This window comes from Manduca sexta, chromosome 28, assembly GCF_014839805.1.
Source record: "Manduca sexta isolate Smith_Timp_Sample1 chromosome 28, JHU_Msex_v1.0, whole genome shotgun sequence".
NCBI classification, from domain to species: Eukaryota; Metazoa; Arthropoda; class Insecta; order Lepidoptera; family Sphingidae; genus Manduca; species Manduca sexta.
The window spans coordinates 5,276,465-5,303,188 of record NC_051142.1 but is presented as its reverse complement, the minus strand read 5'-3'; the positions used below and the strand labels follow the sequence as shown (position 1 = coordinate 5,303,188).

At 33.6% G+C, this 26,724-nt stretch overlaps 1 protein-coding gene across 1 annotated transcript in view; it reads right to left on the bottom strand.

The window, feature by feature from the left end:
* The window catches only part of LOC115453952 (homeobox protein B-H1-like), a 29,774-nt gene extending 3,991 nt beyond the window's left edge, over positions 1 to 25,783 (bottom strand). Inside the window, exons 1-2 of the mRNA XM_037444922.1 lie at positions 25,073 to 25,783; positions 7,698 to 7,926 (exon numbers count right to left, since the gene is read on the bottom strand). Of these exons, the coding sequence (XP_037300819.1) occupies positions 7,698 to 7,926; positions 25,073 to 25,202 (359 nt within the window). The 5' untranslated portion in view covers positions 25,203 to 25,783. The remainder of the gene's footprint in view (positions 1 to 7,697; positions 7,927 to 25,072) is intronic.
* Positions 25,784 to 26,724: the final 941 nt, after the last annotated feature.

The following is a 26,724-nucleotide window of genomic DNA, read 5'->3' as shown; positions in this document are numbered from 1 at the left end:
AATTGGCATATCCAACATTGTAGAAGCGTGGCGGGGCCTGAACCGGTCCACGCGGGTGATAGTTTGATTAACAACTACGTAGTTTGCTGAGCCTACGTAAATTCCCCGACAAGCCTCGAATTGCTGTGCGCGATTAATGTGTGTTCTGAGTTAGTGTGCATTTGAAATCACTACAGCGAAGTGAGCGCCTCCGTTTCTAAACATATCAATCGATGGCTACATTTCGCATTCTCGCACGTCGTAAATTAGCAGTTATGGCTTTGGGATTTCTTCGGCGTTGGTTTGAGCTATTGCTGCGTCAGGGTCATAATAAATGCTAAATTAAACAATTGTGAAGTTCGACAATTTCGTTTATAGAAACTCACGAAACATTCCGATACTTTTGATTCAGCATCAAAAACATGTGAATCACAAAACTAAGACCACAAAGCTACAAATATCGGATGTTTGCTAACATTAATTGAACGTTCCCAGTTTTTGTGTTGCATCACGAACTAAACTTAGCGAAATTATAGTTGGTAATCCAGCAATCCGCTTATTAAAACCCGACCGAAATTGAAATGGCATTTGCAGTATAATGATTAGTTGGATGATAAGCCGGACGACCGCTGCGTCCTTGGTTCGATTCCCGTGTCTCTGGAACTGTAATTTGGCAAGTTCTGCATAACCGATTAAACTGTTTCTTGGTAGCTACGCACCTACGCATTATGTCATTAGGGTTGTGGGTACACACGTGTGGCATTTTAGAAGCGTAGGACTCCACTGTTTTTATTTGTTTATGAGTATATTCGGGATGACATTTTAACTTGCAATGTTTTATAATTAAAGATATTTGAAGACAGTAAATTGTATGTTATATAACTGCGTACTTATAAAATAAAATTATATGTACGCATATATAAAATAAACTTGTGTTCTACATACACTTGTTGGAAGCTGAAACTAGTTTTTCTTTTACAGTTCTTGAATAACTACACCGCGAAACTAAGATTTATACATTTTAAAATTACTACTGAAATCAGAGTGAGAATTATTGAAATTAAACTTCATCGAAAAGGCAAATGTAAGTAGTGTGAACCGATCCTTCACTTACTCCGCGGTTACATAAATGATACGAATTTACCCATAACGCTAACCGTTTAGTCACTAAAGGCCATTTGCATAAACGTGCCGGTTTACGTTCGTAAGTTTTTCAAGTCAAATTTTATTGTTTTAACTTGCTTGAAGTCGACCTTTTACATTCGTTAAAACCACGAAAAACATAATAATTGTTTTGATATCATGAATATTGCTTTTTGTATGTGTTTTTTTAATACTTACCTAATGTAAGATTTAATTGTAAGTATGAATCTTAATTAGTTTCTAAGGTAGTTATAATATATTTTGTAGCATTTTAAATGCTTTAAACCTCAGCTTTAATAATAATTGTAGTTATTATTGAAGTTTAGCGAGTAATTATTTGCAATGTATGTACCTATTCGTATTTTAATTAGGTTATCTATTTAACAATATTTTAGTTTGTTAGTATTTGGCAACTACGTAATTATATTTATTTAATACGCAGCAGTCAATGCAATCCGTTAACATATTTCTATTTTATGGTAATCGTTATTCTTACAATGCGATGTCATTTCATTCCTATTGTAGAAAATACCTAAAGTGAGGCCATGATTCCATTTAAAAATGCAACTATATCTAATAATGGCTTACTTATAACAACGTGGTTTTTTCACTGTTTTACGTTGAGATATCGCTCTCAAAAAGGATTCATAAGTTAAACACACTATAATATTTCTAGGTATAATGTTTTTAGACCACAATAGGTATAATTAGAAACTAAGTGTACCATCGTCTGCATAGTTCTAGGCAGACAGGCCAGTGTGCTATTATAGAGAGTCATTAGCTAATCGCGGCGGATTACACGTTGCATCGGCTAAACGGCGATAAACGACATTCAGCCAGACCTGGGACTATTACGATACAGCAGTGTGATTATATAAGTAATTTATTTAATACGAATGAATTAATAGTATATGTTTCGATTCTGCGAATTTAGACATTTCTGTGGTAATATTATGTTGTATTTTTATGTTGTGGGATTTTTAACTTGTAATAAGTATACAGAATTATAAAATGTTTCTATTAATTATATTTAGTAATTTGTTGACTGTATAATAAAATTTTGGAATAAAAATAATCATGTTATTTCCACATTAACAAATAACAATGTACCCAAAGCGTATTAAATTTTTATGTATTGATTCTTTATCTTTGCATTACCCAAACAAAATTGTTTTCGTTCCTGCTAATTATCGACCGTAACGCGAGTTAAATACACTCGAAGCCACTTCAAAACAATTAAAGCGGAGTGAACAAAAACAGTGTCAAAATGTGTCTGCGGTGTGGTGATGAGGCCGCGGCGCCAATGACTTGCACGCTGCGATGCGCCGCGCGAGATCACTCGCCAGCCTGGCAGTTCACACGTTGACTCGAAATAAGAGCTAAGGGCTCCTTGAATTTTCTTATATACAAATATATTAAGTTTTGCATTAAAGAGATATTTAAGCTGGTAGTATATGTGCGTTGAAATACATCCATATTCATTTGCAAAAAATCACAGAAAATTTCAATTGTTACTTTTCTATATTTTGGCGGAGATTTGATCCCCTAACAGGGGTACGCTTATGCTCAACCAAAATGATCAAAAGTCTTTTTTTGACAAAAACGATTGAGGTTTCTTAAAGAACGAAACCGTCATCACACACATAAAATTACCGCACGTGGTTGTCATTTTCACTCACTTAGATTTCACTCTCTATTCTCAAATGCATTATTTTAATCTCTCCATAGAACACAAAATAAACCAAGATAGTTTTTATGCGCAAGGTTTAATAAATCATTATTTTTTACGTTCACGTCTATAACCCGTAACACGTTATAAAGTATACCTATTTGCAAAGCAACACGTATAGTAAGATACGCATATACATAAAACCACTTTATTCGCAAAGAACAAACACAAGCGGCCTAGATCATTATGTAGATATACGGTAATTTTAACAATAATCATCAAAAGCAAAATGGGGATTCTTGTTAACTAATTCGACTTAATTACTTTTAATCTTGGTGAGCAATTAAAATTTCGCGTTCCGTGATTTTAATTACTTATATATTTTATTTAACTACAACATTCATGCTTAATCGTTCTTGGTGAAGGATATTATTTGGATGTGTGTGTTATTTTAGTGTTTGAAGGTACTAGAAATAATGAAATTGAACTTTTATTTTCAATACCTACTCTATAAATGTTTCACTACGGAGTAAGCCTTCCGTGAGTTTTCTGCCGTTGGGAATTAAATCATATTCCACAGTTTACACAACGTACTTATTTATAAAACAAAATATACTCTCAATTGTGTCAAAAACTTTAAACTAAAAAGGATGATTATAGATTCATATTTTTATATAAATTAGAGAGCTGGCAGAATAATTAATGTGATGAAAACCTTAATAGTATGTGTTTTTTGTAGCGTGTAAAGTCAAAGACCATGCTGCCAAGACATAACTAATCTTGCTTTTAGGTAGGTTCGTTTTTTTAGGTAAAGTCAAAACATTATATTTTGAATATTAAATGCTGGAAAAAATACTTAGTTAGTGTAGCAATCGAGATATGTTTAAAGGTTTACAATATTTGTTTGTGCACAAATTGATTAATGCAATAAAATTGTGCATTATGCCGGTTGCACACCGAAAACGGAGTTATCTTAAGTTTCTAAGTTTTGCTCGAATAGCTGCGATTCTTTTTAATTGTTTGCAGTTTGAGTATGTAATTTAGGCTATCTACTAATTTTTATTTTCTCAATGCGAGGTAAGCTAAACATAGTTTTGTTTTCAGTCTGCAACCTGCATAACACCTGCGGAAACTGAAAATAAACTTTGTAACTATGCACGATTATGATAAACGAGGGATAATTTGTTATTTTCTGCTTAGGTATGTTGATTAGCTTCTTTGTTTTGCGTTATTACATGATTTCCTCACACGCTTACAATGTAAACGTCCGTATTCTATATTAATTACAGATTTTAAGGTCATCGAAAGTCAAGCGTCTACGTTCCTTGTGAGTAAATTTTATCAACTTTATGATTGTTATATTTAAAACAGCCTTATATATTTAACTAGATATCTACTACTGTGCTAGGAAGACATATATGCCTAGTTGTCGTCTTTATCCTTATACGGGTTTTCTTTTGTCAGATTTTACATACCTTCGATATTTGTACAAGAAAGTCTCTGGTACGCAGGTTCTTTAACCATATACTTCTTTCATCAGTAAATCGAACCATAAATATATAAACTACAGTTACACAGGAAACACACGTAAATACGAAAAGTTATAGAAGAGGGTCCAGTGGAAAGGATCGAACTCGTAAGCACTGTTACTATCGTTCATTTCTCGATATAAGAACAATATACGTATTAAAATAATGCCAAGTAGGTAGGTATCAATATCTATATTTTAAGTATTGCATCGAAAAACTTAAGACCTATTAAATCACTATTTGATTTGGACACAGAGCACGGGTGTTCCGAAGGTCTTGTCTCCGTAAACCGACCGCAACGCCACAAAAACAGTAGAAAATGACCGCACACAAAAGCCATTACATTCTCCAATTAACTCCGATTTCACACCCTTTCACGAACCGAAAAATCGAAGCCCAAACACTAGTTTACTCGAAATTATACAAAATCAACAAAAAGCCGCGACAAAAAGTGCAGACGACGGGGCGATGCGGTGCGGCGAGCGGCGCCTCTCGCGGCGGCCAGCGCAGTCGGATGAGATACAAACTCTGCTACCATGAATGTGTTCTATGACTATTGTACGGAAGTTAAATATAGGTAGTACATTAATATATTTGAATTAAATAGTATTAAAACCCGAACGTTAGCGATTACGAAACAATTAGCCTAGACTTGATCACTAATTGGAATGGTTTTGGTTCTAAATTTTTGTCCGTAATGTCGTACCTACTTCTATATATACTTAATATTTATGAAAATATTCGTAGATTTATAATATACAAAGGTATATTCAGTGCGTTTATTATCTATGATATTCAATGAGCACCTAAAAAACACTATAGATAACTATAATATTTGCTGTATAAATAAGAAACAGTTTTCTCATAACTTTAATACTGTTAAAACTAAACTTCGCACGTATCGTATCTAAGCTACAACGGCCATTTAAGACACATGACAACCTTCCCGTGCAAACACATTTGCTTGTTAATTAATAAACATAATTATTTTATGAGAGCTTCATAACATGATCACTGTACCGCTACTCCAAGGAAAATGTTTTAGTGCGGAAGTCTTTTAAACTTAATAATTCTAATTAACAACCACAATAGTAAAACATTTCATATAATGAAAACGTATAAAGGTTAATAAACGTGAATCTCATTGCCGTAATCCACATTGTTTATAACAAACTAAAGCTTTAAAATATGTAACGCCAGATAATTGAATACATACAAATGAGTTTTCACGTATGTTAATTTTTAAACTCCAATCGCATAATGAACAGACATAATTGTACGGCCTTGATTAAAAAGATGGATATTCAATCAATAGAAAATTAGTATAGTTTGTTTTTAGCTACCGTAGTTTTTATAGTGGAGTGGGTCGGAGGCGGCGGCGCCTAATTACAAACGTTTGTTTTTGAAATAGCCGCCCGGGTACAGTCGGCGATAAAACTTATACATTATTTTTTTATATTGAAAATGATGAGTTAGAAATTATACCCTCCGATTTGGGTGAAAGCAAAAGTCACTCTGTATTAGGGCAACGTAATTTTACATGTGGAATAAAAAATCTTTTTAGATTCGCGAGACCATAACCCACATAGATTATTTGGCTATACGTTAAGTCGCTAAGTATGGATAAGTTCTTTTCTTTTTATTTACTACTACTTTAACCACTTTGCATTCACTTGCGATTGCGATCGGTAGATTTTATACTAAGTAGAGTCTAATAGATAATCCGCTCTATATGATATTTTCTTCCAAGATATAAGATGGTAAATCTAATAAGAGATTATCAAACTGTAACTCAGCTATGTTAAGAACAACTTCTTGGCAAAAATATTGTATTCTTAATTTTTACTATAGAAAACCGGTAAACTAACTAATCATGACTTTTTGTAGTAACAGATAAATCATTAATTTGTGTATAAGGAAGAGAAGTTAGAGGAGCATGGGGCGATAATTCTCGAATTATCATACTTAACGCATGATAGACAATGTAAAGCTGTTACTTCATGCCGGTTTTCAGCGAAAATATGGTACCTTGACTATTGAACTGAACCGCTCTAGTAAAAATGGCAACAGTTTACCAATATTAAATCATTAGTTTTTCGACTTCATTGAAATAATAACTGGGTTTTGGCGTGATTATTTTTAAGACAAAATGGCCGAAAAGCATTCACCTCGTCCCACTTGATTGTTTCATACATATGGTATATACTATATCCTGTAAATTTTTTTTGAAGTCCTGTGATAATTGTCTTAAATCCCATAGCATAGTATGTTAAACGAGCATAAAATGAGTCTGTGTACGTGTATCGCGGTACAATAGCCGGTAGCAGTAACATCTCGCCGCCGCGCCGCTCTCACTGACTCAGCATCGCTTTGTGTGACTCGCCGACTATCTCACGACTTTACTCCTCGTGTTAGGCCCCAACTTACAGGCGTTTGGCTGTTTTATCAAAATTGTATCAAGACTTCAGTTGCTATGAAAAGTGGCTCCAAATATTACTCGAGGACGAATACCAAGAATGCAGAGTAGTACGCGTTTTAATAGATCTATTTCATTGCGTTAAGATGACGTGTGGTTTGTTGGAACGATTTTTCTTTGTAGGAAGATTACGTGTTTTACGCCATCTAGTATTAATAATTCCAAACCTAACGCAGATGGGTAAAAAATATAGATACCCTGGACAGGTAAATACAGTAAAAGTTTTAACAGATATGAATGATATACTACAAGTTATAGTAACTTCTCTATTATTTATGAGCGAGGCTACACAAATATAGAATATAAGATCATTCAAATCTCAAACCGAACATTGCCAAAATTATGAATACTTGCTTCATCTTATCTTTGGCTAAATGCATAAAACGTGCAAAGCCATGAAGAAAAAAAGCATAATTGAAAATAAAAATCAAAATAGAGTTTAAAGATCTAGATGGAAATTTCCATTTAATTACACAACAAAATATTGTGACGTTTATAAATTGAACCACACGCTGAAATGTTAGTTAATTGTTTTCTTAGCTGGCTTTTCTTCATCTCATATTATTTTTAATTGTGTTACATAGTAGACAGTAATAGTGCAGGCAGTGACATTCAGGAACCCCTAGTGATATGGGAACCGCGGCTTTACCTTTGATTTTATTAATTACTCTGTTTCCTATTGTTATGAAATATATTAAAAGTTTTCATGTCATCGTATAAAATCTGACCGAAGAATTGAATAGAATTATCAAAATGATGTAATAAAAGCAGAAAAACTTAAAGTGTATTTCAAAGAGTAGTAAAAAATCCTGTTTTCCAAAAAATTAAAAAGATAAGATAAAGATAATTTTCCTGACCAATTCCTTATACGAAATAAAAGTAAAAATACAAACGAACTTACCGCCGATTTTGATACCAGGTCTTGACCTGGGTGTCGGTTAGCCCCAGCTTCGCTGCGAGCTCCATACGGTCCTGGACGCTGAGGTACTTCTGCCTCTCGAAAGATTTCTCCAAGGTCTGCAGCTGATGGTCGGTAAACGCCGTCCGCGCTTTTCTCTGCTTCTTTGCCAACCCTGAGCTATCCCCACCACAGCTCTTGCTTGATACATCGTCTGAGTCATCTTTTACTCCTGTGGACAAAAAATATAATGGTAAAGCAATATGTAGAATTCTATTTTCAATATTTAGAGTCAACTTTTTATGAACACATTTGAAGAATCATCTAAAATAAATCATTTAAGACATCCGTTAAATAGTTTAATTTAAATGTCTAAGCATTCGCGTAAACATAAGAAATAATCATTTAAGAGTTATATTATTAAAACTTACGCGAGATATATTAAATTAGTCGAAAACAACACGGTTTTACTCATGTTAAAAAGTCGAAATCGCCGACCAGTTTCGACCTATTAAGTAGGTCATCTAAGAGTTATTTGTCAAATTTTAGTAACAGATATAGACTGTTAAATTAGTATTATACCCCAATACTAATTTAACAGTCTATAAGTGGTAAGTTTCAAAATATATTTAAATATTACATACCTAAAACATTTTCACATGCCTCATAGGCATGAGGTTAAAAAAGCAAAAGTAATATTATATATATTTTTGATCGAGTGAAAGAATTATATTCCTCACTATATTAACACCTACCTTAAACCCAAATCAGTTTATATAAACATTGTGTAATATTTATAATAAGATTAAACAGAAAGTTACAAAACCAGGGAATCCAAACAACAATATGAAATGACATGGCTATTTAATAAGCTTTACTTCTAATACCCATACAGTGATACACTAAAATCTCGCAGTGGCCGCCGTAATTTAAACTATATTATGTATGAAATAGAGATCATCTTACTTTATGATATAGCTATATTGCTCTATTAAAGGTTATAAAGTTATTCGTGATATTCAGATTATCTTTTGTCACTTTTCCTTCACAGTTAATGCGTATCAGGGTAGATAAATGAACCCAAATCGAAATTAAATTGTTCCCCTGATAAGTGAATGTGTCTTATTTAAATAATCCATGACGATAATTAATACGTAAGATTTAGATGGCATTAGAGCTAAGTGTCCGATAAGATGGGACAGTTATAAAGTGTCGCTGATCCCATTAGTATGGATGTAGGGTACGTTCTGTATCGCCATTAGAAAGCTAATTGTTTTGGAAAGTTACTATGTCCATATTTACAGGAACCTTTGTCAAAATCATACATCCATATATTATAAACGCAAAAGTGGCTCCATCTGTTTGTTACATTTTCTCGCTTGAACCGCTGAAATGATTTTTATGAAACGTGATATAAGTATATTTTGAAACCCTGGGAAGGATATAGGATACTTTTATCCCAGGAAAATATATCCCCGAAACACTTTTTCATGTTGGCGGAGCTGCGAGCAAAAGCTAAAATTCTATAAATCTCGATGAAACTATAACTCAAATACTACTTAGATTGAAGGAATATACCTAATCATTTCTATTTTAAATGAGGCTTAGGTCCTCTTATTTGCCTTCGACCACTATATCATGTACTAAAAAGGTATCTGTGATGACAAGTTAAATTCTTTATTTAATACATATTAATACAATATGCATGTAACCTCGCCCACACAGCCGTACATTCCGTATAATCCTATACTTTACACCTTCGGGACTCTAATCGTAATTGTGTTTCTGGTTGATGGAAACTAAGTCATGGCTTTATTGGCCTCGAGATTGTCTGATAAATCGACGTTTCTGTAACGATAAGTTTTGACTTTTTTCTTCTTTATGCTTTAAGTCAACAGCTTAACAGAGATTATTGTAGATCCATGATCGCCAATGTAACTTTTATAGTGTAAAACTAGATCAATTGGTCACCGCTATAGTTTCATTCCGTGTGTTATGAATTCCTAAATCAGATAAGCTTATTTTAAGACTTTAATAATAATTCTAGCGAATAATTTGGCAATTATGTTGACTGTTATCATTAGACGGAAACAGCATTGGCAACATTCTTTGATAGGTTTGATGATTTGAAGATTCCGTTTTCGCAATCGCTTAAATATTGTTAAACAAAAACTCGCTGTTACAAGTTAAGACAAAGCACGTGAGTACATGTCGTATGTCAAAGACCTGTATCAAATATTATGTTTTCGTCGGAGCTGGCCTCGGTCGCCGAAGCCCTCCAGGCAGGGCTTCTTGCGGTCGCCGCGACTCGTCATATTTCCTTCGACGTCACTTGCCACGGTCTATAGTCCTTTCGATTTATGTAACTCTTGAGAAATCGATATTGATAAAACCATTTTGTTTTGGTATTTTATTTGTGTAATCTTCTTACGTAGTTAGTACAATTGTAGCCGTTAATACCATTAGAAGCAGTCCATAATGTATATTTACTTGCTGTAATGTAAGATGAGCAATTGCTTTTATAGATCGTATCACTATAATAAAATATTTTAGTGTAATGTACTTATGCTACTTTATAGATATACACTAACGAAATTATTGAAATATTTTTTTCAAATATCCGTTATTTAATCCACACAAAGCAAAGAAAAAAATCTTATCTCAAACTCATCATATGTTTTGTACGGATCTTAACGATATATCTCCCTTTGAATTGTCGGCGAAATTGGCACATTTTTTCGTATGACTTTTGTATAGTATAAAGTCAATACAATGAGGCTGGTGTGTGTGATCCCTAAGAACATAATGCGTAAGGAATTAGTGCAGCCGAGTGTGGGAGCGATCGCGGTTGTGGTTTGCCACCCGTGCTCCTGCGCGTTCGTTGCACGCAGCGAGCTGTACACGCGTACTTCTTATTATATATGTAACGTATACTCTTAAAGGCTACTTGTAATACATAATTGTGAATAAATATTTAGATAAGCTTCAATGGTGATCTCGAAGGAGAAGAGAAAATAGCAACTTCACCGTTAAAAACACTGGCCGTTAAAGTTAATAGTCATTCGCCATAAAAACATTAGGATTATACAATTAACTCCTACGCAGCTTTTGCTATGCATTAAACCAGCAATCAGTCAAAATTCTAAACCGGTCTTCAAGACTGTTCAATATTCGAATAAACTTTGGGCTAGCGTGTCAAAACCTAACTCATAAAACAATAGCTACACGCTGTTAGCAATATAATGCCATAGCCCACAGTGGGTACTTAACCGTTGTGATCAATTACTAAGAAAATCATAGATTATTGTTTACATTTATCCTTAAGGTATATAATAAATTATTCTAATAGGGGTTTCCAAATTGCTTTATCGTGTACTTGACGATTGCAAGAAACAGCGATATCCGCGCTGCGCAATTAATTACATTTAGTATAATGTTAACAAAAAATGTCCGCCAGTCAAGTTATACTTACGTATGCATTGTAAACCCACCATTAATACGTTAATTATTTGTTAACTAGCAATTGTTCGCGGCTTTGTTTGGTATTGAAACGATTACCCAATTTATTGCAAACAAGTAATTAAATTGGTTCGCCATATTAACATTATACAAAAAATAAAACCAGAAAGAGACCTTAAATTGCATACTGTAAATTATAATAAACTTTAATATTTAAATTAGCATATTTTTTAAATATAAATGAAACAAACAGACAATATCACAGCTATTAAAAATCTAAATATTAGATAAACGTTTCGACAAAAACACCGCAAATAACTGCCCATACACATGCAAACAACATTGTATATCAAAAACAACTTTGTTCTCGATTAACGAGGTGATTAAGTGTTTAAATGTAAAAATGTTTGCCGTAAAACAACTTTAGGTGAAGTCACAAATTATGACGGAGGCATCTGTCCACGGACCCTGGCCGTTGCATCGAGTGCAATTATCAAGGAAAAACCCTGGCTGGATAATCGTAAGGCCCAAATGGGTTAAGTTGGATGATTTTTTTATCATTAATTAAAAATTTGGTCACTATACCATTCATCTGAAATGCGGGCTTCTGTTGGCAAATCATTTGGGCTACCCAAATACAGAAACAGAACCATAACAAGATTATTCACAGCCATATGCTGGATCAACGAGGTTCTTGAAGTTAATCACAACTACTTCGATACATATCATTCTTTCAAAAGACATACATACCTACCTCTATTGGAATAAATATATTTACAATTCTTGAAAAAAATAAGTAAATCTAATAATATTTATACGCGGTGTTGCTCCCGGTTCGCGCGTATAAAAAGCCTTCCCGCTACAAAAGTTCCTGAATCACTATACTTAACCATAATGTATGACGTCAATGTTATCTATTTAAAAAAATGTGATTAATAAATTCCAATATTCTCTATAGGAGCAAATTACCGAGGCAAAGAGTTGCTTATATGTTAATCCAGAACATTGTTTATCCGTCAAATTTCATTCGCATCCGTTCAGGTTCCTGTTTTAACAACAAAGTAAACAAATATCCAAACACTTTCACAAAAAATCATATAAGTATATTAATTGGATTATATTAAGCAGAAAACCAGCATTTTATATTACTGCCATATTTCACTTATGACCTAAGAAATTACTTTGTAAAAAGTTAATTACTGGAAAATCAATTTGAACCGTAAATGGCCGATTTGCGTTTACAAATGGAACGTAAAACAATACAGACTACAAAGGCCTTGTATTGTTTAGTTTATGCTGAGCGCACGGAAAGACTAATACATTTTTACTGTGCTAATATTACAAATTCAATAGTTTGTCAAGCTATTTGTTACAATTAAACGGCAAAATCAATTAACAAATTTTAATGATAGAAGTTAAGAAGGGAGAAGACTACTTTGGTACCGAATAAGTACTCAATGGCACCTTTATTGTGGAAACTCCGTAAAAGTTACTCTTGCAGGCGAACTCGCAAGCGAAACTTACTTCTTCATAAAAATATTATGTTAGTAATTCTGAGTAATTCATTATCAACCATGTTTAATGATTTTAATTGGTAAATCTTATTGGCCATTTATTTGTATAAAAAAGTAAAATCACTTGCGATGGTAACGCACACACGCTCCACGCTGCATAAACACGATGTTTTGCGACCATTAATTTAAAAATAGGCTTCATAATCGTATATAAAACAAATAAAATACACTTAATAGTAGGGTATAATTGTGTTTTTTGCCGACGACAGAATAATCGCAGCTTTGACCTCTGTTGAATGTGAACATGAAACAATGTGCGTAGGTGCCGGCCCGCTAATGTATTTATAATTGAAAATTATATATTAAACGGCCTCGGCTGTCTCACTGCCCTAAGAGTAAAGATCGTATAGAGGTGACACCGCCTTTGAACGACCTAAGTGCTGCTCAATCAGTGTTCGCAACGTTTTGTACTACTAAATACTTCACCATTATTATAATATATTGTGTTGGAAATAAGTTGGCGACTTTGCTGCGCGGCTTAAAAATATTTGTATTGCCAATTCTAGACAATCAGTTAAATAATTTTTAGGACACCAAAACACGCATGAGTAGTGTGTAACTTAATGTTATTATGCTTCTATATTTATTTCTATTAACATGTTTATATTTTTTTATTCAATGCCGTTATAGTATAAATGAAATTTAAAAAAGTGTTTTTATAAGAAATTTTATTTTAAGTAGGCTAGAGTTTATGATAGTTTTATTTAAAAATATGATATTTTTATTAAGAATCGTTTGTTGCGGTCAGCGTTCGGAAAGATGATCACGCGTTATATAGCCATGCCTCGGAGAGCATGTTAAGTTATTATTAACGCAAGAACAAATTCCCAGTTATGTCGGAAACAATACGGATAGCATTTTTACTACAAGACTATTCTAATACATTATAAACCGTTTCATGTCAATTATTTATTCAAAATTTTACTTCAGATTCACTCTATACAATATTTACTGCCCGTTGTTTGAATTTCTAAAATCGGGATTATAATCTAATCTATAACAGCCTCGTAATGAAAATAGTTTTACTATATTGTCATCAAACCTCTCCCTAAACAATCTATTAAGAATTTAAAAACAATTTTTTAATTAGGTATAAACTAACGATAAAAATAAAATATGTTTCATCTATATTAACAACTCTTTTAGTTAAAACACTAATAAGAAAGGCGTTAATCGAATATAGAATAACTCGGCGACTGATTGATTTGAAGCTAGTTTTAATTACTCAATAAAATTACGATCGAGAGATTACCAATCCCAATGAAGGTCGGACGAGATAAGTTGAAGCATAAAATTAACTAGACAAAGCTTTGCCATTAAAACATTCGTTTAAATGTTTTTATAATTAGCTTTATATTTATGTCCGGTTATGAAACTATGCTTTATTGTAGGACCGTTTCAAAGTTTTGATTTTATTTATCTCACTTAATTGCCGTTTATTTTTTGTTGTTCATTAACGTTAAACATGTAAATTTTTAATGTTAATATCCTTGAAATACCTAATAGTGTTTGTTGAAAATCATGCAAGTTAGGGAGTACTTATTTCGAATTTTTAAAATGTTTGAAGATAAATGTTGTCAAGTTGCGTGACGTCAGATGTGTCAGTCCCCGAACTGAGATTAACCTCTATAATAAGTACAAACATTCGTTGTTTTAATGTAGGTAACATTAGTAAAGCGAATTTAATATTAAATAAAATGGTAACGAAATTAAACAAAATATATAATCCGTAACACCACAAATATAATAATAAAACATTACGTATGTTTTCTCAATATTTTCCAAGCGAACGCACCCGTTTTGTTATATTTTATAAACAAAACATGTAATGAAACTTCCATTCGTGCACGTATTCAAAATTCGTTGCGTATCGTTTTTCGGCATAACCACCCAAAAAGTATGAGAACCTCTCGACCCAACTCGTGGTTCCTGATAACCTCGACACACTTAATCTTAATGCGGTATCACTGTGTGTGACTGTTGGATGTATTTATTTGTTTAATTTATCAGCTTTTTAACGAAATTGTCTGTAAACTATGAAGATTAACATTAATTGTACATCAAAGCGTTTTAAACACCTTTAAACGATAATGCACCATCACGATTTATTTTACTGCTCGGATGTTTCTCGCTTATTGCGATAACTTCTCAAGCTAGTTGCCTATTTATTGATTTTACTATCTTATTATAATATCATAAACGTGAAAATCTAATACATTTAGATGGTTTCAATAAAACGCAAAAATCTTGACGAATTTTGATAACATTTAGCATACACATAATATAGGCTAAGCTAAGTGCACGGTAACACTTTCATTTTGGGATAAACCTTTCACGTGGGTGAAAGAAACCGCGCGCGATATCCAGCGTATACAAAATATGGCCATTTACTTACATAGTTTAATGATAATCGCATCGATCACAATGATAGGTCCTCGTACGTGGAAATAAGCGGAGGGATTAAAGCTGTCGAGCTTTAATTACACGAAGGTAATCTCTTACGGGAAATTCGTTTAACAATAGATCGTTTTAATTGCTATATACGTACTCCCACCGGCAACTGGCCAATTAATATAATTGTTCGATTAATGGGAATTATTGTCTATTCATTGCTTTATCTAATAGGGACGCTAATCACACACAATTACTGTTACGTTTACACAGCATATGTTCATTTTACCGTAATATTAGATAACAGTTTCATAGGAACAAAGAGATGCAATCATAAATCATTACTGTAGAGCAGCGTGTATTGTTTATTTTTGTCAAAAATTACATAAAATAGAACGTGAGTGGCGTTATGCTTTAGTTTAACATCTAATCTAGAGGCAATTAAATCTAAACCGGTAGTAAAGCTACTAAATAATGGTCTATATGCCGTTTATACAATTTGCCTAATTACTGTAACGCTTGCTTTCCAGAGCCTGTGCAAGAATAAAACTGCGGCCATGTTCTTGAAGCGACAAGCGATTTGATTTTTTGATAATAATTTATTTAAAAATCAATTGAATTTCGTAGTACTCGGGGATAGAGTTAAGACTAGAGTCGATACTGTTTAGTTATAATCTATTACAAACCAACATTTATCTTTATCTTTTTTCATTAATGATTTGTTTCGACAATCATAAAAATAATAATTTCCTCTTTACGTTTAGTGAAGACGTAAGTAAACAATACTTAGTTACACAGCTAGGTATAATGGCCCGATTTGGGTTCGTCAAACGACATTTCCAGTTTGAGGGTTGATGTCCAAAATATCTTAATTAGACTCATCCAGATTTCTGAATTATTACTACATTTAAAAGTATAATTGCTGTAACCTAATCACTATGATCTCAGCGTTAATGAATTGATGCACAATGGCGGATCCGTGTGAGCAGCGTAGGCGCAGCCGACAATGCACTCGGTGCATACGGAGTTATGTCACGACTATGGCATAACATACCGCAATGATATCGGCACTTCGCCACTGCACCGCCACCTCCCCCTACCGCACCGCCGCCGCACCGCCGCCGCACCGCCGCCGCACCGCCGCCACACCGCCGCGCTGCTCCGTCACGCTCGTAAATATCGTAAATGGATGGAAATCAACTTGCAAAATCACATCACGCTTTGCAAGCGCCGGCAACAATGTTACTGATCTATCTTTTTATCACGTCTTGATAAAGTAGTAACTGCAGATAAAAAGTTGAATACAATAGAGCTATAAAGAAAACGTCATCAGAGTAGACCCGAGGTAGTGCTTCTTCAATGAATAAATTCGACAATTTTGTGATTTATCGATAATTTCACGCATAAAAAGCGACGTTTGATATTTGGCGGTATATTTTTTTGTATTTGGTGAATTCAGCTTGGATATTGATATTCTTGTACCTAGACTCTATAGTAATGAAATTTTATAAAATTCTTTTGCTTTTCCACACTATCATCGTGAAATTACCGCATTGGTATTATGGCAACGGTCAACACACTCAGGTTAAGATGCAGGGAAATAAGTTCCTGGCTTCAACCAAAGTGAAATAAATTATTTAATTCCATAAATACAAGTGTGACGATACATGTGTCAATGATAATATGTGAATTGCCCTGATTTTCGAATAATAGTGTTAGATCATCCACATCACAATGCGGTACATAAATAAGTGTATAATAAGGTAACTTAGTTTGTCCATAGAGACATAAATATACAGTAAACTGATTACAAAATTCATTTATTTTTCACATTTCTTTTATAAAAGGCTTAAGCAGGCGGAACCGCAAGCAAAAGCGTTAGTAATATATTTTATTTGTGGACAATAATTTTCATATGTCAACTTCTTATTATCATTTGGTCCAATTATTGCTCGGAGTGGATAAACATTAGTTCTGAAACTAGTTGAACAAGTGTCCTAAGTATTTGTTAATGCCACTTCTAAAGCTACAATATTGCTAAATTGCAATCACAACCGACCACTTTGTAATTTAACTAAAGTGTGAATTGCTTTATGTATTTTGAAACTAAGGCGTCTCACAGACGCTGTCTATTTGTTGTCTAGAAACGCTATACTGCTGTAAACAGATAGATGCTGAAGTTTTTGAAATAAGTTTTATAACAGTCCCACTATTAATAACAAATACTATACTCACCAAAAAGTTGAAGTATGGCGTATTACCTTATTGTTTGTTTATGAATTTCATTTGAAAATATTATTTTTAGTTATACTTTTTTACTAGGACTTATTAAATTTCTCAGTGTAGTTTTTAATATTTATTCTTGACAACAAGTTATGATCAAAGGTCACTTGAAAAAATTAATTAACACAATTGTAAATAGTTATTGTAAGTAAAAACAACATGTGCTGAACAGTAACCACAATCATCATTTATCATTAATGATATGTAGCTATCCTTAAAAAACAAACTTCCTGACGTAAACGGACAATTCATTTTCTTAATGGCCAATTTTAATAATTATTTAACTGCTCATTGTTCAGTTTGAAATATTGTCTGTAATATATTTTTTTATAAAATTAAATCGGTTCAGAAGGACAGCCTAGCACGGAATGAAGCTTACTACGGAGAGAGTTCGTGGAATTGATCGCATATTCAGGGCATATGCAACGTGGGTACTGGGTATATACTAATGATTAACCCTTGCTTTAACGCTGAAGAAATATGTGCTAAGAAAATCCATACAAATAAGAGTCTTTCCTAAGAACTTGGAAGATATCTGTAACCTACTTGGTCTACTATTGGACGTACGAGTACATTGCGAACAGGACTCAAGACTCAAGCCATTCAGTTAGTGTTAATGATATTATTAAGATATATGTATGGACATTTTGACCTCGCGTTTCTAAATACAACCATATAATTTTGAGTTGTTTACTAATCTTCTTAAAAATAATAGTTTCAATAAACTTGCTTAAATCGTAGATGTAAAAAGTGTGACTATCGAAGAACATAAAAAATAATTTTAATTTTACAGGCCCAAATGCCACTACTATTATTCTAGGTAATTCGTCGTATCGGCAACATCACACTCTAATTCCAATATACATTCACGCACACGTTAACTTTGCACTAAACTACATAATTATTAAAATATCAGAAAATAAAACTGGTTTTTTTTTTACAATTTTCCTTATTCATAGATAATTTTTGGGATTCTACCAAAGGTAAAACGCATAACTAGTTTCATTTATTAAAGCAATTTCAAAATGACTTTGTATATTTTAAATATCGCCTAAATATATTATTTAGAAGTATATTGCGCAATAAGGTCGTATAACATGTTATATTTAAGAACTCATAAGAAGGCAGCTACATTTTTATCGTCGGGAAAACTGTATTATTTCTGCTGCCCAGGGCCGATGGACTGGACGGCTGTATTTATAACACTAGTCTTGGTTAACATGTAAATACCACTTTAAGGTCCAAATTAAACAATCAAAAAACCCTTTCCAAATTAACCTACAACGAAAATGGTCAATCAATTATTTAAATAATAAAGGATATAAATAACTTGAAATACCAAAAATAACTTTTAATTATTTAAAACAAACACAATATTATTTGGTTTTCCTACCGCAAAATGATATGGTATGAACAATTGTCCAAAGCAAAATGGAAGAATGAGAATTTAGTTTATACACAGGGGTCTAACTTCAATAGTACGAAGAAGTTAATGTAAACTTGTCATTAGCCATCTATTTTCTTAACTTCATATAGTATAAGTGTTAATTTTATGAAACGTTTCCTTAATAATAAATAAATAGAAAACCACAGTATTAAAATAGTTCGTTCTACGACAAATATAATTGCTTCAGCTGAGATTTGACCCAACTTATCACACTTACTTACTCAATAAATGAAAATCCCGTGCAAAATATTATCTCCAAAACTCTTTGAATTTGGTCTAAATGATTCCAAAAGAATGAATTTTCTGATATTCCCGCAAAGTATGGATAGAAACTCATTTTTTAAATTGATTAACTAATTCTGAGTGTGTTTTTAATGTTATAAATTTTTCATATGGCCCTTGTGTATGACTTGAGAAATACGAAATAAGAGCAATATCACAATTATCTTGAATCCATTTGTAAGTTATATCTTCGGTCAAATCCAGCGGAATAGAAAACACCTTGTACTGTCGACGTCAAAGCGATACACCGCGATATTTCGGTCTGTCGATGTGAAATCGAATGAAAAATTTTCCGACTTTTCTACGCAGTGCCGTTCAAGTGGACGCTCAGAGCCTATTACACGCTCTGTTCACACAGCTTACGTATTTATTCGCATAACCCACATGATAGCGGTTCACTTACATAAACATGGAATATTTGATACACAACACATTGCTGTGTGCGTTCTGGAAAATATAAAAGTTAATAGATCTTTATTTCTTGACTTATATTTCATAAAATACTTGATTCATTGTATGTTTTATTAGTAAAGCATATTAGGTTTAACAAATACGTTATTTTGAATAATAATGACGTCTATTATACGTTTTCTAATTTACCGAAATAGTTTATAGTTTTGTAATACTTAATATGTTGTTTACATATAAATTGATACTTTAAACCAAAAATATATCATATTTCCATTAAAACAATCCGTTTTATTTATTTTATTACGTCAAATCTTACATTAGTACTGTTAAACACAATATAAATAATTCGTTAAAGAAAAAAGACCATAATAAAATCTTGAGACGCACCTTTAATTTTTTAAATGGAACTCAATTTTACAGCTCGCATCGCCTGTCAAATGTGACGCAAAGCCGCGAATAGAAGCCGTATTATACGACAACTCAAACTGACCCTATTTATATCGATGATAATCTATTTATTGTCACAATAAAGTTTTGATGTTATCGAGCTGGTGCGATGAAAGAATCGTCACCTTCATCTCGTCTTTATCGCGATGCCAAAAGTCACGGCGCGGATCATCCCAGAGGCATTTTAAACCCAACCTGAGTAAATTTACAGTACAGTTTAGTTTGAGGTAAGTAGTCGCCGTTGAAAGGTATGCTAAGCAGCTTAGTGTGGCGATGGCGCGTATTGGATCCAACGTTTGACGTTCGAGTAACAAGTCGCGGTGGCAGCGACGGAACCGCGCTCCCTGTAGGTACTATCGATCACAAAATATATCTAATAAGATAATATTTATTTATCCCGATAAAAACTGTTTGAATTTAAGTAAAACATTTGTTATTTATAGGTTTCTTCATTAAAACTGTAGCAATTTGTCGCAAAATATAATTTAAAATAACGAATATAAAACAAAAGAAATTGCTGTAAGACAATTAACTGCAATTAATTTTACGTGATAATCGACAATAAATAAACTCCCCGAGGTTCTAATCGGTTCGCTTACTCATTTAAGATAAGATGACTCAGTAATGTCAAGGATAACATGATTTTAATACGGTTAATTGTTTTTATTTTCACATTAAATTGAAACCTATAAATTTTTATTTACCTATAATCTATAAAATAAATATGAACTTACACGCGATGAGTGATCTTTGATCAGTTGCGCTATTCGCTTTACACAGATTTATTGACTAGCAAAATTTACTAATTTTTAATAGGCACTAATTGCCATAAAGATGTATTTTTCACATTGTCGGTAAGTGGGTTTTTTCAAATTACAATGCGAGAGTTTATTTACAGTTGCATGAAGTATTTAATTGCCTCGAACGGACGTTAAATACTGTAATTGGAAGGTAAAATCGTAAGATAAGGTATACGTCAAGAAAATATTAAAAGTATAGGCTGTAATTCGAAGTATTCTTTATAATGTTATTTCTTTGAAACAGTAGCCGAAATTATCTATTTCGTATTTTGTACGTCCAAAATTTATATTGCGTGTAACAAAATATCCAAATTTATTTTGGTTGATTTTAGACCTTAAAAAAATTGTAATAGGAATAAGTCTAATAATATAACATTATTTGGCCCCGACTGTACCAATGTGTACGGTTAGGTAGGTACGGGATTTCGGTGAGCTATTTAAAAAATTAAAAAGCGAACGTAGGTTGACGTTTGACAAAAGCTGATTATGACGTCAGTTTTTTTCTTTTTCCCCCGTAAAGCGAGCAGAGTATCCTTTCAGCCAGGATTAATACGGCCCGTTTTATAAGGGCTTACTTATCTCGGAGCCAGTGTTGCCAACGGGTTGTATTTATCGCGACCCATTATACATTTTATTATTTAATTTATTTAACGCCTCGAGTTTATCGGCTTGTCTATTAAATTGTCGAAGGGATAATGCGATCGAAACGTAAACATTATTTGATCTTATTGGTATAAAGTTGTGTTTTTATTTTTATTGAGTTTAAATGCTGTTTGTTAAAATATATTGAAACGAATATTTAATGGTAGTGTGAAAATTATTTTAGATTAAAGTTATTAATTTTAATTTAGGGTATTTTTATTAATAATTTATAAAGTTTTATAATGAAAAGTTGTTTTATGCGAACATGTGACTAATGACGTTCGTATGTCTAAGAACGAAAGCATAATTTTCAGTGAGACACTCACAATAAGTCGTAAGCAATATGATAGTCCATTGCTTACTGTTAATAAATTAAGATGTAATTTTTTTTTATAATAAATGTAATACCAACGACGCGAGCCTCATTAGTAGACATTTGTCTTATAATCGCTAATTAGTCCAGTGATAAACAGTGCATTAATGAGAAATTATTTTAAAGATTACACGCTCTTGAATTTTCATTAATAAGTCGTAGCAATGAATTCCCTTACTCTAAAACAGTGCAGAAAATATTTTTAGTAATAAGAACTTCACGGGATTCATTTTTTGTGCCAAACATTATTTTAAGGTAAAAGTATTGATTTACAAACAATAATATCGTAGTGCGTTTTTGGTATGATACTTGGTGTTTTGTACACATGCCTAATTAAGGCTTGCGGTATATTACTGCAAATTTTTAAAGTTTTAGGTAAGTTTTTAATTTCAATAACCTAATAACGAAATTATTATGTTTCAGTAGCCAAACATTTAAAGAAATTCGATACACCTCATTAGTCTGAATATATCTCAATCAAAAAGTTTATAATATACAAAGAATTCGACTTAAAGTCGAAGTCACAGCGCTTGTAACGGTCGGCCGGTTGAGACGAGGACAGTTGTGACAAAAACCGAGTTTGGGATCGGGTTGCATCGCAATCACACCTGGGTCAGACCTCAACAGGTTTGGACTAATCTCGACTATAAAACTGTGCGCCTTTCCATGTTTATTTATTGGTTAATCACGCCGAAAGAGGTTTCATATATAAACATCCGATGCTCTTAATTCTTTTTTTATTCAGCCAATGATTCGAATTTGTGGAGTTCGATATTTAAAATCGCTGATATGAAATGCTAGTATTATTTTTAAGTAATGGAAATATTGTAACGTGATTTTGTAATGAAATATCGGTAAATTATTGTGTATAAACCATAATATAGTAATACAAAATTAAAAAATAAGCCTTTTTATATATTCAATACACCAATGTTAAACTTTGGCTAGCTAAACTTAAATTTACCGAGCTGTTTTCAAACTGTTTAATTCGTAGATATATTTATTATTACTTTGATAATAATAAAACAAATTATAAGTATAAATCGACATAGACCAAGACTGTCCCCAATGTTGTGCTTCAACTAAAATTAAAAATGATTTGAAGTGAAAAAAGCCTGCATGATTAGCTTACCTAATCAATGAATCGACGCAACGTTGCGTCGCGTTTAACTCATAAACCAAGTTCGAAATTTATTGATAATAATAGTTTTGTTTAATAAAAGATAATATCTAAAAATACTTAATTTATCATAAGTTCTGACTTAAACAGTTAACAAAAAACTACCACCTTTTACAACAATATTAATGTTCTATTTGTTTAAATTTATAAGTCAATGATTCTTTTTTAATAATTTGTAAATATGATTTTATTAAAATTGAGCCCGGACAATGACCTCCATTACATGTGAAGATAATTTATTCAGTAATATATCTTCATACTATCATTAGTTTTGTGGATTGCCGGCTATAAACTATAGAGACACAGGTGCAATTTCTATGCAATAATATGTATTGTATGGGTTTTTAACCTTAGATTGTCTAATCGACGACAAGATAGGTGGAAATGTAATCTATCTTGTGTAAGGATAACTAGCTCAATTAAAATAAACATACGGTAGTATACAAATATAATAATGATAAGAAAAATACATCCATAAAGCACTGATCAATAGAATTTGCAGTGTATACAATCAAAACATTGAATTCGGAAAAATGGTCAAATTTTAATACCAGAAATCATTTATTTAAATACTTAGCAAGTCATAGCTGTTTGCCGCTAAACAGCTCAGCCGATTTGTTGTCCTTGTTACACATAACTATAGTTTAATAGGAAACTAAGATAATTGTATCTTATTTGATAATATATAAAGATTTCTCCCAATACGAGAATCGATTCTGCGTTACATTTGGCTATTCGCTGAAAATTTTCATATTATCCGAATACTAACAATATTTTATGATTATAAAGTTAGGATATATTTTGTAGTGCTAATCTACATGAGTAAAATCGATTAAATTCTTAACTTATTCCTCTCCCGAGTCAAATCGGCTATTAGATATTAGATTAGTGTTGTAAAGCTACATTTCAACCATATTTTATTTACTGCAGATATTTAAGATAAATATAATAACAGTAATGAACCCAAAAAGCACACAAATTCTAAAAACAAATGTTTTTTTAAAACAGACTTTATTTACTGTAATGAGTCAACTATTTACAAGATTTGTATAAACTGCGGGTTAGTATTTTGACATCATTGGATTAATGTAATTTAAATATATTTTATAAAGTTATAGTCATATTGTTCCCATTAGACTATCGGACAATAATTTGAAAAAGTTTTTCAATACAGAAGTCGCGCTAGTCTTCATCAATAGAAACTTATGCCTGAGGATTGATGTCACACATCATATTAGATAAACAAGCTCGGCAAGCCGTGGGTAGGTATAGGAGTTATACCTTTACTTACCGCTTTATTGATATACGCGTGAGGTTATATCTTATATATTCACTTATAAAAACTATGAGAAAGTGCTTAGTCTTATAAAAACATACGTCATCGCGACAATCAGTCGTAATTTATGGCAGAACGCCGTAGGTTGCGTGACTACTCATGCCTCATACCATGTTTATATCACAATTCCCAGCAATGTAATTGGGGCGAATTATCATATTGTGAGCTGTTATTTGATATTGTGCCGAGAAATTATCACATACGCCTCACAAACACGTGCAAAACACCTATTATTCTCTGTGATAATTAACAGCACTCTAAGTGTACCGACGTTGATGTCTTTTCTTTGGTGTAAAGCTCGCTTCTAACGGGGACATATTATTTACACCTACAGTTTGTTACTCTATTGTATCACTCTAATTAGAATATTATAGTTATATGAAATTATGTCATATTCTATTTTTCTTGGTATAATTTATTCTTATAAATGTAATTATTAACATTAATAATTATCCTAGAGAGTTCACTAAGTATTAAAAAAAAGCTGTCACTTGCGATTGTCTTCATTACAGCAATTCCTAATGAATTTATAATACTTCTTATCTAAATAAGACTTTCAATTACAGAGATTTACAGAAGACTTTATCTTTGACAAAATTGAATATTTTGAAACTAAGACATGATTTTTTTAAGAGCAGTTAAAAGAGATGCTGATATATTATACACTACCAACAAGACATGTGATTGATTACGTTCATGACGAGTTTTGAATAAAAGTGGAAGTAAAAAATATAAATTATATGGTATACTGACCAGGTGAGTCGGTGGCGGACCTGTCGGAATCAGAGTCCCTGTGCGCGCTGAGGTCCCTGGGCGGCGCATCAAGTATATCGGTGATCATGAACCGCGTGCGCGGCGCGCGCTCGTCGCGCTGCACGGTCATCGCCACGGCGCCGCCGGCGGGGCCCGCGCCGCCGCCGCTAGCCGCCCCTACCGCATCCAGCGCGGGGGCGCACCACCCCCGCCCCACCAGCACCTCGCTCGCCCCCAGCTCGCTGCTGTGTGCACGCACCGCACCAACGGTCACCGCACCCGTGCCCGCGCTCCGCACATTACACGACACCGACGGCACCAGCGGCACCAACGGCACCGGCCACTTCGCGGGCGCCCGAGTTCGACCACCAGCTACTGGACACGCGCGTGTACTCTGCACTCTTCCACTAGCATACTGTAGCACCGGCTAAGTCTTCTCAAGTTCCGTCACACTCTATTTATTCACTTTTATTAGGTTAGTTCTATCAAGTTTCACACCTCGTTCTGACTTTGATCAAAACAATATTCAAAATATTACTTTTTAATCTGAATAATAGTGTTATTAACGTTCAATTAAGCACTTATAATTGCTAATCAAAAGTTGACACATGAAAGTTCTATTGCGCGAATAGTTTACAGCGGGAGCGCAGCAGGAAATGTTAGATCGCGAGGCGGGTAGCGCGCGTTGTGTGTGCGGGTCGGTCGCGACGAGGTCTCAGAGCGACTGTCGGCCGGCGGCGGGTGGCGGTGGCGCGCGGGTGCCGGCGGGAGGCGCGCTGGGGCGGCGCCGGCCAATGGGTGTCGGGGCGGCGGCGGCAGCCAACGGGCGCGCGCGGCTCCGCGGGGCGTGCCGGGGCCATGTTGCTCGCGGGTAGCGCTAATGCTCTTTTTGCCGACTCGCCGCCGGGAGAAAGCTCCGCGCGGATTTAAGCTTTTATACGTGGATAAAACGCTTTTATAGGAAAATAAAGCGTTTTCGCAGCGGGATATCGCACTTTATGATGGCGTTTTACTGAAAGTTAGCGACACTGCGCTCTTGTAATTGGTTCACGCCCGCCAAATTGCGGCTAGGTTTGCAAACCGATGATGAAGCCTTGTGCCCTGTTGAACTTTATCACGATTTAGGATAGTATTCACATACAAGTTTCTTTTCAATTTCAGTGGCATTAATTGCATAGAGGCCAGGGTATCAATAGACTGACCGTGGAAATTTTCGATACTTTAGGTGGTTTTAACTTCATTTGCCACAAACTAAATATTATAATATCTAGATTATTAATAAAATATCAAGTAAATAAACGGTTCTTAAATTACTATTTAAAACAAAGTTCGCTAAAGACCCTAACCTAACGTAACTTATCGTGAAACCTCCTCCAATTAGTAAGAATTAGGGAACTGTTGACCCAGGATCGTGTTCTATATTATAGGCTAGTAAAAAATGTATTGCCAAAAATGAGCCATCCTTACATTACGTTCAGGAGAGGTTGTGTGTAGTGTAGAGTTGCTGGTTCAGCCGGGTCATTTAGTATTGAACCCTTTGGTTGCTCTTTTAAATCTTTATTTTTGGATCACATAGCGTAAAGTCTAACAATGTAACGACTGCAGATAAATCTAATAAGATATAATTTCATAACTTTGACAGGATAATAATA